General features: G+C 44.1%; 1 protein-coding gene across 1 annotated transcript; it reads right to left on the bottom strand.

Annotated features, from left to right (window-relative positions):
* Window positions 1-299: 299 nt before the first annotated feature.
* LOC121586408 (myelin-associated glycoprotein) lies at window positions 300-6,745 on the bottom strand. Its single transcript, XM_041903056.2, has 9 exons — window positions 6,639-6,745; window positions 6,456-6,537; window positions 4,918-5,286; window positions 2,688-2,999; window positions 1,919-2,185; window positions 1,634-1,730; window positions 1,504-1,522; window positions 1,103-1,192; window positions 300-931 (listed from the first exon to the last, which is right to left on the bottom strand). The coding sequence occupies exons 1-9, from the start codon at window positions 6,660-6,662 to the stop codon at window positions 848-850; spliced, it is 1,344 nt and encodes a 447-aa protein (XP_041758990.1). The 5' UTR covers window positions 6,663-6,745; the 3' UTR covers window positions 300-847.
* Window positions 6,746-12,803: the final 6,058 nt, after the last annotated feature.

Below are 12,803 nucleotides of genomic sequence, written 5' to 3'. Positions count from 1 at the left end.
CTCTGTAGCTAGCAAGTACTCTCAGATCTCCCTGCTAGCATTCTGCCTGTTGTTGTTTCATGGATGGACATAAACGCAAAGAGACTCAGACAGAACAGACAAAGGAGATGAGTGCGCCATGATGTCATCAAAGATCCGCCACTTCCCTCCTGGTGGTAAATCAGGGGGCCCAGAGGGGGGCAGGGAGGGGGTGTCAGATCACGCCCTGCATCTTCCGTCATCCCCCCCCGCCCCTACTTTATTTCCTGTTCATTGATGGAGGCAATGGAATGTGATGAATTTCAAGAGAGAAAACATGGTAGAATGGCATTAAGAGATTTATTCGACTGTTTACCACACAACCCCCTGCATGGTTTAACATCATCTACAGAGAAGAAGACTGATGATGCTGAACCACAAACCAAAATCATTCAAGTACAATTTAGTACTATTTTAGGAAATACAACTATAAGTGCATAAAGCATTGCATTAATCCAGATATACAGTCTTACACATTGAGGTGTAAATATGTAGCTCACAGGGGCAATACAGAGGCATCATGCCCATTTGAGTTTATCCATTTGTACACTGAAAATACAGAAGCTATGGTTTATCTTACACATTCATCCAAAGATATCCAATTTGGCCATCAGTGCCCCATTAAAATAAATCAGGTGCATGATGCCTCTGGATCATATTGAACTCATTCAGGCAAAATACACTAGCAGAGGTGATGACATTCAGAAGGCATCAGGTATTTTGGGATCAAAAAATATATGATCTGAAGCAAAAGATACAAGATTAACATTTTCCATACAACAAAGGTCAAATGCAAAGGTCAAATCTGGAGCTGTTTTGCCTTGTGGTTTCAGGGCGCAGCTCTTTCATTTCTTCTGCCAATTCCATTCGGGTTTTCATAAGAGCAAGCTTCACCTGGGGCAGCCCTGGTCATCTGTCAGAGGAAGACATTGTGCATGGACACACACACAAACTCATTGATGATTTTGAACTGTACCTTATTCAAATGAATCCTCATACATAACAGTTAGCTTAAATACCTAAAAACTCAAACATTGTATTTTGTTGTTTTGAGTTTATATTTGAGGTTTTTCTTCATAATCACCTGGAGTTGGTCATAGCCAGAGCTGATGCTGGCGATCCTTAGGTTGGTGTATGTGTTGTCCCCTTTCCCTGAGAGGGAGAGCTCTATCTGCTAAAATATTAAGGATACATAATTGTATGTAAACAGAGGAGTTATATTACCCAACAGAGGTATCAATACTATATAACATTTAATACAAAATAGGAGTATTAGTGGTACATGTTTTATACAAAACCACAGTAAACATGTATAATAGTCATACTGAGAATTGTTAAAGTTTTGATGTAGAATTTAACACTTTGCCTCTGTATCACATCAAACTCTGAGTATCAAACTGCATCATCTACTGCATATGTCTTAAAGTTGCTCAGTGGTTGAGGTTGGTTAAACAGAATATTATGAAATGAAAATGTTCCTCTTACTTTCAATCTTCTGGAGAGACTTAATAGGGAAGGAAAAGGGGGAACTTGGATTAGAACAAAGAGGATTGGAACAGTCCTTCTATAAATGTATTCCTAAACTCGATGGGCATGACCACATAAACAATGACACCTTTTATATTTATACACATCCACGGTGACGGTCAGAACATAGAGCAACACCATCACTCCACAGATGATGTAGGGGGCCATCTTGGAAAATTGTCCACCTGAAAACAATGGGAATAGAACATGGTTTTTAAAGTTGACTATTAATTTGTTGTCCATTTGGCTTGAGTGTTAACCATTTAGAATATACATATAATATTTACTTTTCAACAACAGCACTTTCAACAAATTAAATGGCACCCTATTTCGTATATAGTGCACTTGTCATAAAGTGAACAAAATGGGTTACTTTCTAACTCCAGAGGCATGGCCTTTGACCTCTGTGATCCCTTCTGGTTGTGGGCCTCACAGAGGTACAGCCCGCTGTCTGCCTTGCTGACCAGGAGGACCAGTGTCTGCCCATTGGCCTTCCAGGTCACCTGCCCACTGATGTCTTTGTACCAGGAGTAAAGCTCCACCGGTGGGTTGGCATCACTCTGGCAGGTCAGGGTCACTGCCCTACCCTCAGGCACAGACCCAGTTGGGCTGGACAGGGCTACAGTGTTTTTAGGGGCATCTGGAAGACAAAATCCACACTGAGGTATGCAAGCTCATTTTGATCTGGAAGATTAAAGACCAATTCCCACAGGGAACGTTCGTCATGTGAGCGTCAACGAGCGTGCAAATGATAGAAATAGAATGTATTGAAGTGAATGAGAGAAAACAGAAAAAAATACAAATAATTAGTGTCATTTTTAAGTCTCACTAGTGAGCTGGAAGGTTGCCATAGTATTGAGAACATGATCTAGAAAGCACTATTGAGAAGTTACACATACAGTGTATGAGGAAGGGAAGAATCATTGCATAGGTATGATTAGCTAAATCACTGCCTATTTCCTGCTAATTCATGTCTAACCAGTTAGTTTTTTATACCCTTTATACTGTTTAGCACTAAACAGTTAAATGACCAATGAACTAATCATGTTTGCACACAGAATAAAGAGATTACACTACGGTTTATGGTTGTGGTCATATGGTTGCGGTGTGGTCATGTGATTATGGTTGTTGTGGTCTCTCACACAGAACATTGAGGGTCAGGTTCCCCTCAGTCGTCTTGGTGGTGCCCCCTGACTGCAGTGTGTAGCGGGCAGAACATTTGACCATCAGCGCGTGATGGGGGAGGGAGGCGGTAAAAGTTAGGGTGGAGGTCATGGTCATGAGCCCATCTATACCCTCCTGTAGCTGGCTCTCAACACTTCCACCCAGCCCAGAGGTCCAGGTCAGGGAGGGCGGCAATGTAGGGCAGGGGGCGGGGGCAGAGCAGCTCAGTCTAACCCGCTCCCCCTCTGTGATGTTGCCCATAGAGATCAGTTGGGGTTTGGGTGGGGTGTCTGGGTGGATGAAAATATGTGGGAGAGAGGGCGATATTGAATCAATAACATGACATAAAGTGGCCCAATGGCATGCCGTATGGGGCAACCAGATTGAAACTAACTTTGCTAACAACATCACTTTTCATGTTGAGTATTTGATTCTAGGGGCTCGATTCAATCAGATCCGCTTTAGCCGACACCGCAAACGGTTGTTTTGGTGATGCCTGAGGTGGAATGGTTCAAATCCACAAGCGGCTCCTTGCGTTACCTTATCGCGGACACTGAATTGGACCACCCGATTTTATAATTCGACAAATCCCATGCAGCCGCGTTAGAGGTAGGCAGTTCTGAAAATGATGCCTCATTGATGACCTTCGACTGCACAAATAAGGAGAACGTAGCAAGGTGGCTTTTGTAGGCTATAGCCTATTTGATTGAATGGTTTTACTTGAGAGTCAACATCTCTATCATCGATAGAGCCTACACTTTCAATCGCTGTTTTGAACTTCTAACGTGGTAGGGATAATAAGGAAGGAAGTGGTTTGTGACACACAAGAGCAGCCACTCACCAATTTGTCAGCTCATACTGCAGTTACACCTCCAACACCACCAAAACATCCACTATGCGTCTGTCGGCCAACACGCGTTAACGCTCGATCTGATTGAATCGAGCCCTAAGTTTGCTATTAGTATTCATAAGAGTTCAATCTAGTCATTTTGTTAGAATGTTTAGCCCTAAGGGTATAATCCAATGGGTAATCATATACAGTGGGGAGGCTATATATACAGTAGGGAGGCTATATATACAGTGGGGAGGCTATATATACAGTGGGGAGGCTATATATACAGTGGGGAGGCTATATATACAGTGGGGAGGCTATATATACAGTGGGGAGGCTATATATACAGTGGGGAGAACAAGTATTTGATACACTGCCGATTTTGCAGGTTTTCCTACTTACAAAGCATGTAGAGGTCTGTAATTTTTATCATAGGTACACTTCAACTGTGAGAGACGGAATCTAAAACAAAAATCCAGAAAATCACATTGTATGATTTTTAAGTAATTATTTTGCATTTTATTGCATGACATAAGTATTTGATGCATCAGAAAAGCAGAACTTAATATTTGGTACAGAAACCTTTGTTTGCAATTATAGAGATCATACGTTTCCTGTAGGTCTTGACCAGGTTTGCACACACTGCAGCAGGGATTTTGGCCCACTTCTCCATACAGACCTTCTCCAGATCCTTCAGGTTTCGGGGCTGTCGCTGGGCAATACGGACTTTCAATGATGACGGTCAATCCCTCACCTTCCTCATGATCATTGATGCCACACGAGGTGAGATCTTGCATGGAGCCCCAGACCGAGGGTGATTGACCGTCATCTTGAACTTCTTCCATTTTCTAATAATTGCGCCAACAGTTGTTGCCTTCTCACCAAGCTGCTTGCCTATTGTCCGGTAGCCCATCCCAGCCTTGTGCAGGTCTACAATTTTATCCCTGATGTCCTTACACAGCTCTCTGGTCTTGGCCATTGTGGAGAGGTTGGAGTCTGTTTGATTGAGTGTGTGGACAGGTGTCTTTTATACAGGTAACGAGTTCAAACAGGTGCAGTTAATACAGGTAATGAGTGGAGAACAGGAGGGCTTCTTAAAGAAAAACTAACAGGTCTGTGAGAGCCGGAATTCTTACTGGTTGGTAGGTGATCAAATACTTATGTCATGCAATAAAAAGCAAATTAATTACTTAAAAATCATACAATGTGATTTTCTGGATTTTTGTTTTAGATTCCGTCTCTCACAGTTGAAGTGTACCTATGATAAAACTTACAGACCTTTACATGCTTTGTAAGTAGGAAAACCTGCAAAATCGTCAGTGTATCAAATACTTGTTCTCCCCACTGTATCTCTTAGGTAAGGTAAAACTCTGTACCTGTATGATTGATATTTACACCTGGTATAAAGTTATATTTGAGGCGATTTGTTCCAGGACATTCCAGCCTGAAGATATATGTGTCATCATATCCTGCAGGGAAACTGTTGAAAATAGTGGTGCAGTTCTTGTCCAAGAGATTTCCCACCATCACTCCCTTGATGATGTTTTGGGCATCCGTTTGGGCTGAGTGGAAAACAATATTTCCCAATTCGTGATTTTTCTTCCAAATCCCAGTGACTGTGCAGTTTTTCAAGTCAGCATCAAACTTCGCAGGGTTCTTGAACCTACATGGGACCAGTAGGCAGGCTCCACCAACAGCCACAATGCTTTGGGGCGTCCACAGACTCCACTGTTGGCAGAGAGCACCTGGAGAACACAGCACCATCAAGAAACACTGAACAGCAAAACCTGGACTCAGGGATAGACATAACATAGTAAACATAAAATCTGTCTGCCTTCATTTCGTATGATATGTTAAGAATTACAATTCGTATGATATGTTACGAATTGCAATTCGGCCCATCTGAAATTAGCCCACCCAACTACCTCATCCCTATATTGTTATTTATTTTGCTAATTTGCACCCCAGTATCTCTATTTGCACATAATCTCTTGCACATCTATCATTCCAGTGTTAATACTAATTGTAATTATTTTGCACCATAGCCTTTTTATTGCCTTACCTCCATAACTTGCTACATTTCCACACACTGTATATATATTTTTGTTGTATTTTTGACTTTATGTTTTGTTTTACCCCATGTGTAACTCTGTGTTGTTGTTTTTATCGCACTGCTTTGCTTTATCTTGGCCAGGTCGCAGTTGTAAATGAGAACTTGTTCTCAACTGGCTTACCTGGTTAAATAAAGGTTAAATTAAAAAAATAAAAAAAATAAAAAAGTATAATATATTATAAATTTGCAAAACGTATGATATGTTATAAATTCCACTTTGCTGTACAAACTTAGCTAGGTGGCTATGTGGGTTAGGGTGGGGTTAGCGTTAGGTGTTAGGGGTTAGTTTTAGGGGAAGGTTTAGCTAACATGCTAAGTAAATGCAAAGTAGCTAAAAAGTAGTACAGTAAGTAGTTGCAAATTAGCTAAAATGCTAAAGTTGTCCATGATGTGATTCGAAAACGCAACCTTTGAGTTGCTAGACGCTCGCGTTATACGTCTACCCATCCTCCCCGACCAACCTCCCTCCTTTCATTTTTGGCATTAATAACCTTCTGTCTTATGTAACCATACCAAACGTAACATATCATAGTAATTTGAGTGTCACAGATTTACATTTACTATGTTACGTCTAGTCTTTGAGGCCAGGCTGAACAGCAAAACACATTTCTTTGCACAAACACACACACACACACGAACACACACACACAAAGTTTGATCAATCTCACACACACTTGTTGAAACATTCAAGCACACATTGATGTTATCAGTAAAATGCCAATTACTTTTTAATTGGCAGTAAGTCAAAGTGTGTTCAAGTTAAGAGGGATGTATAGTATGCACAATCAGGGAGAAACTGACCTTTCAACAGAAAAGTGGTGAAAGCAATAAACCACAGACCCATCTGTGATGTTGTTGAGGTGCCATCCACAGTAAGAATACACTTCAAATAAACATAGAGATAGAAAAATATTGTGTTTATTGTGTAATGCTTCTGAGATACTATAAACATGTATTTTAGATGAAATAATGAAAAAGCCTTACCTGTGACTGAGTAAAAGAGATCATGGCTATTGAGATCACCGATATATCCAAAATGGCAAAGGTTGTTTAATCAAAGCAAGAAGCTGTCTTTTCTTTTATATGCATTGGGAAATAAAGGGAAATCCAAACCCTGCTTGCTCAATGCTTAACCAATGACAAACATCAGAATGAAGAGGATGTTTGCTACAGTTGATAGAACATTTACAATTGGTTGCAACATTCTGTGGCAGGATATCTCTGACTTCTCTATTGTAATAAGGCACAACGTGATGACTTGTCACAGTCTGCCACCAGAGTGCAACATCCCCATGTAGGAGCCACCAAAACTATCAGGGGCCAGAGGCATTCTGCAGATAGCTTTTATAAAGCGCTTTATACAGTGGTGCAGTACATGCATCAGTAAGACAGCTATTGTTACATTTGGAAAGTGATATACTCTAACTCTGTGTTCTCACATGCCGTATCAAATCTGCAATAAAACAAAAAATTGTGATTGAATGATGCGTTTAGATCATTATATTCTTTGCTTGGCAGGACACAGTAGATAAAGTAGTAACATTTGATACTATGAGATTGGGATGCCACCATGAAAAAGCCCTTATCTTGACTTAATTAGCTACTAACTACACCATAATTCATCATAAAGTCATCATTTATTACTAATTACTGTCGATTTTGGGGGCATTTGCCTCATTCTGGGTGTGTCTGTTGGCTGAACATAGAGAATACAGGAAGGAAGTGGACACTCTAGGACTCCAGTTAAAGAGGGAAGAGCGTCCAACAACCGATTAAGGCATGGTCAGTAGTCCACACCCCCTTCCACACTTCCTATCTGTGTGAGCAGAGAGAGGGGGTGGGAAAGAGGATGGGAGCGAGAGAGATGGAGTGTGAGAAAGATTGAGCAAGAGACCGGAAGTTCACAGATCTCTCATGTCCTTTCTGTGGCCACTTCACCCAAGTGACACAGTGACTTATGGTTGAGGGCCACATCATTTAGACACACAGACACACTCACACAGGAAGGACAGATAAGATTGTGAGCATTGTAGGGACACAGACCTATCTGTAAACTAAAGACACACAGCTTAGAACTATGAACCTCCACGCTTTGCTCAACCACTGAAGCTAAACATGATGGACAGCTACTACTGGAACATCTCAACTCATAGGTAAGCATTATCAGTATGAATAACAACAACCGTATACAGCGTTTTTTGTCTTTACTTTTCATTTAGTTTCTTCAATCACTTTATTTGGATATTTTCAAATACAGGAGAGAATATTCTCTAGATGTTCTGACTATCAAGAGATGATTGGTTCGATTTAGTTAGAGACCACGTAAACTCTTTTGACATGCAGCAACTCTGTCTTCTGACTTTCTATACTGGCCACCCAAGCTGTACACGTATGTAGTTGTAGCATGCTATAGTCTATTCTGGACAAATTATGAGATTCTGTGGATAGTTAGCTGAATATATACAGATAATCCGTCAGGGACTATATAAAGAAGATACTGTATGTTACCCTTTATCTGTGTCCATTGCTTTCCATTGAAATATCACCACATGCCAGCTCAAATTGAGTTGCCAACAAGACGGATAATGATTAGCCACTGATATACATTACTACTGTAGATGAAAATATTGAGTAAAGTCTAGGCTAGATATGGACGGTTTGTTTCGCAGCATTTATTGAAACGTAATTTAGCCAGGAACAGTAAGTCATTGAAAACAAAGTCTCTTCTACATTTACAAGCAGGGGTGAACAGCATTTAATCACGTAGGCAAACATGAATACTGTAGCAATAACACAAACTGCCATAAAATAGGAGGTGTAATAAAACAATTTAATCCTCATCATGTATACAATTCAGTCCAGAACTATCAGTCCACTGTGCTAGACACATTGCTCATGAAGTCACCAGTACATACAGAATGTCAGTCACATCTAACAATAAGACATAATTATTTAGCTTGACAATAAAGAAATCGGAATCTAAAACAAAAATCCAGAAAATCACATTGTATGATTTTTAAGTAATTAATTTGCATTTTATTGCATGACATAAGTATTTGATCACCTACCAACCAGTAAGAAGTCCGGCTCTCACAGACATGTTAGTTTTTCTTTAAGAAGCCCTCCTGTTCTCCACTCATTACCTGTATAAACTGCACCTGTTAGAATTCGTTACCTGTATAAAAGACACCTGTCCACACACTGTCAGGTTTTGGCCATGACTGTTCGGGTTTTGGTCACTAGATGTCCCCATTGCACCTTTTTTGTACCTTTTGTTTTTCTTGCTCTAATTATTGTTTGCACCTGTAGGTCATTCCCTTGTTAGTATTTATACCCTGTGTGTTCCTCAGTTCCTTGCTCAGTGTTTGTAAGTTAGCACCCAGCCCCAGCCCAAGCCTTGTTTTATATAGACATTTCTCTGGTGGGATTTTCCAGAGGTTCTCTGGTTTAGTTCTTGTGTTTTGTTTGAGTAGTCTTTTGAGGTTTGTTTTTCCCTGCTGTTTTTTACCACTTTGTGGAGTTTCTTTTGTTTTTTTGGAGGTTTTCCTCTTTGTGCCTCTTGGCTTTATTTTTGGACATTGTGGATTTAGTTTCTTTGCCTGAAGATTTTGTTCTTTTATTAAACCACCATCTCTAGTACAGCTGTGTCTGCCTCATCTTCTGGGTTCTGACAATTATTAGTGACTGTTTCTCGCACCGGGTCGTGACAGAAACACTGAGCCCTTATTATGAACCCAGAGGCAGCCAGTACCCAGGATCTTTTTTCCATGCTGTCCCACCATGAGGGGACTGTCCAACGCCACGAAGCTGCTCTGGTTCAGCAAGAGGCCTTAATGGCTAGACATTCTCAACTTCTGTCAGAGATGCTGACTTCCATAAAGCAGATTTCGGATCGACATTCCCCGGCAACCGCTTCTGCTCCAGTTCATCCGATTCAAGGGCCCCTGGCAGTTAATCCCCTGGCTGAACCTCGTCTGCCGCCTCCCCAACGGTTCTCAGGGGATCCGAGTGTTTGTAAGGGGTTTTTCACCCAATGTTCTCTCTCCTTTGAGCTGCAACCATCGTGCGTTTCCCACCGACCGGTCCAAGATAGCATATATCATCACCCTGCTGTCGGAAAAGGCCCTAGCCTGGGCTACTGCTGTGTGGGATGCCCAAAGTCCCTGCTGTGCCAGCTACTCTACCTTTGCTGAAGAATTCAAGCGAGTGTTTCAAGGTCCTACCAACGGCCCTGACTCAGCCAAACAGCTCCTGACTCTTTGCCAAGGTCGGCGCAGCGTGACGGACTATGCCATCCAGTTCCGCACTGTGGCAGCAGCAAGTGGCTGGAACGACGAGGCGCTCACAGTGTGTTTTTGAAGGGTCTTTCTGACACCATCCAAGATGAACTGGCCACTCGGGAACCACCGGACAACCTCGAGTCCCTTATCAAGTTGGCTTCACGCATAGACCAGCGTCTGAGAGAGAGAGAACAAAACCATAGACCGCTCACCCTAGCTCCTATCGGTTCCAGCTCCGAGTCTCCACCTTTATCCTCGCTGGCTCCACCAGAACCCATGCAGGTTGGACGCATCTCCCAGGCTGAGAGAGACCGCCGGATGAGGGAGCGATGCTGTCTATATTGCGGCAAACCGGGCCATTTCCGCTCCACGTGTCCCGGGCTCCAGGGAAACGCACTCTCCCGTGCAGGCCTGGGAGGACTGTAACGGGAAACATAACCTCCTCCCATCCATCCAACTCCCGCCTGCTCATTCCAGTTACCCTTTCCTGGGACGACCACGAGTTTTCTCTTCAAGCCTTGGTAGACTCTGGAGCCGCAGGTAACTTCATGGATGGGATCTGGGCGAAGGAGAATGGCGTTCCTTCTGAACCTCTAAGTGACCCCATAAGGGTTACTACGTTGGATAGAAGTCCTTTGGGATCTGGACTTGTCACTCGTGCCACTACCCCCTTACGACTTTCAGTTTCCCAACACCAGGAAGTGATGAACTTTCATCTGATCTCCTGTTCCGAGTTTCCTCTCGTCCTTGGTTATCCCTGGCTTCACAGCCATAACCCTCACATCGACTGGTCTGTGGGCACTATCAAGCAGTGGGGTCCTACGTGCCAAGCCACTTGTATCTTCCCGAGTTCCCAGAGTTCTCCTTCCGAGTCTCTAGAATCCATCGACTTGTCCCGAGTTCCCGAGTGTTACCATGACCTCAAACTGGTATTTAGCAAACAGAGGGCCACCAAACTACCACCCCATAGACCTTACGATTGCACCATCGACCTGTTGCCGGGGACCTGCCCTCCCAGGGGGTCGGATCTTTTCCCTTTCTCCTCCCGAACGAGCTGCTATGGATACCTACATCAAGGACGCTCTGACAGCAGGCCTCATGCGTCCATCTACCTCGCCGGCGGGAGCAGGGTTTTTCTTTGTGGCCAAGAAAGACGGTGGATTACGACCTTGCATCGACTACCGGGGACTCAATGCCATAACCGTCCGTAACCGCTACCCGCTACCCCTTATGGCCACAGCCTTTGAGCTGCTCCAGGAAGCAGTTGTCTTCACTAAGCTTGACCTGCGGAACGCATACCATCTTGTGCGGATCAAACCCGGGGACGAGTGGAAGACCGCTTTCAACACGCCTACTGGTCACTACAAATACTCGGTGATGCCCTTCGGCCTGACCAACGCTCCGGCTGTGTTCCAAGCGCTCATAAACGATGTGCTTAGGGATATGCTTAACATCTTTGTGTTTGTTTACTTGGATGACATCCTCATCTTTTCGAGCTCCCTTCAAGAACACACTAAGCATGTCAGACAAGTGCTCAAACGCCTCCTAGACAGCCATTTGTACGTTAAGCCGGAGAAGTGTGAATTCCATTCCTCTCGAGTACAATTCCTGGGATTTATAGTGGAACCCGGACAAGTCCAGATGGACCCCAAGAAGGTAGAGGCGGTAGCGGATTGGCCCACCCCCAAGTCCGTTAAGGAAGTTCAGCGTTTCCTGGGCTTCACCAATTTTTACCGCAAGTTCATCAAGAACTTCAGCTCGGTGGCAGCCCCTCTCTCGGCGGTAACCAAGGGTGGCAACACAAGGTTTCTGTGGGGTAGAGAAGCTGAGACGGCCTTCCAAGGACTCAAGCAGCGCATCCTCTCTGCTCCCATCCTGACACTACCAACGGCGGATGAACCTTTTGTGGTGGAGGTAGACGCATCAGAGGTTGGGGTTGGAGCTGTCCTGTCTCAGAGGGGTGAAGACAAGAAGCTTCATCCTTGCGCCTTCTTCTCTCACCGGCTTACCCCGGCCGAGAGGAATTACGATGTGGGGGATCGTGAACTCCTAGCGGTTAAGATGGCATTGAAGGAATGGAGACACTGGCTCGAGGGGGCTTCTCAACCGTTTCAAGTGCTTACGGACCACAAGAATCTGGAGTATATCCAGCAGGCGAAGCGGTTGAACGCCAGACAAGCTCGATGGTCTCTTTTCTTCAGCCGATTTCAGTTTATCCTCACCTATAGACCCGGGTCGAAGAATCTCAAACCGGACGCCTTGTCACGAATCTACTCTCCTGCCATTCGAGAAGATACTGACATGACTGTCCTTCCGGCCGCTAAGATCGTGGCTCCGATCTCGTGGCAAGTGGAGGATACCGTGAAACAAGCTCAAGCCATCGAACCGGGCCCTGGAGGAGGTCCTGCTAATCGGTTGTTTGTTCCCAAGGCAGCAAGGTCCCAAGTCCTTCGGTGGGGGCACTCCTCTCGCCTCACCTGTCACCCGGGCGTAGGCCGCACCTTGGAGTTCATCCAGCGTAAGTTCTGGTGGCCCACCATAAAAGAAGACGTTGCCACTTTCATCAAGGCCTGTTCCATGTGCTGCCAGGGCAAATCTTCTCACCTCCGCCCTCAAGGACTCCTTCACCCTCTATCTATTCCCCACCGACCCTGGTCCCATATCTCGTTGGACTTTATTACTGGCCTTCCTCCGTCCCATGGTAATACTACGATCCTAGTCATCATCGACAGGTTTTCTAAGGCGGCCAGGTTTGTTCCTTTGACCAAATTACCTTCTGCCAAGGAAACAGCTGAGTTGGTGATTAACCATGTGTTCCGAGTCTTTGGGATTCCGCAAGATATGGTTTCCGACAGAGGTCCCCAGTTCG

The sequence above is a fragment of the Coregonus clupeaformis genome, chromosome 17, assembly GCF_020615455.1.
Source record: "Coregonus clupeaformis isolate EN_2021a chromosome 17, ASM2061545v1, whole genome shotgun sequence".
Taxonomy (NCBI): Eukaryota; Metazoa; Chordata; class Actinopteri; order Salmoniformes; family Salmonidae; genus Coregonus; species Coregonus clupeaformis.
Note: the sequence above shows the minus strand (reverse complement) of the source record. Positions and strands in the feature narration are given on the sequence as shown.

Excerpts from the sequence above, each read along its gene's own strand:
- LOC121586408 (XM_041903056.2), bottom strand. The coding sequence starts at position 6,662 with ATGATCTCTTTTACTCAGTCACAG. Across the intron at positions 2,186-2,687 it reads CCTGACCCTCAATGTTCTGT|ATGCCCCTAAAAACACTGTA; the intron begins GTGAGAGACCAC and ends TTTGTCTTCCAG. Across the intron at positions 1,731-1,918 it reads CATGCCTCTGGAGTTAGAAA|GTGGACAATTTTCCAAGATG; the intron begins GTAACCCATTTT and ends CATTGTTTTCAG.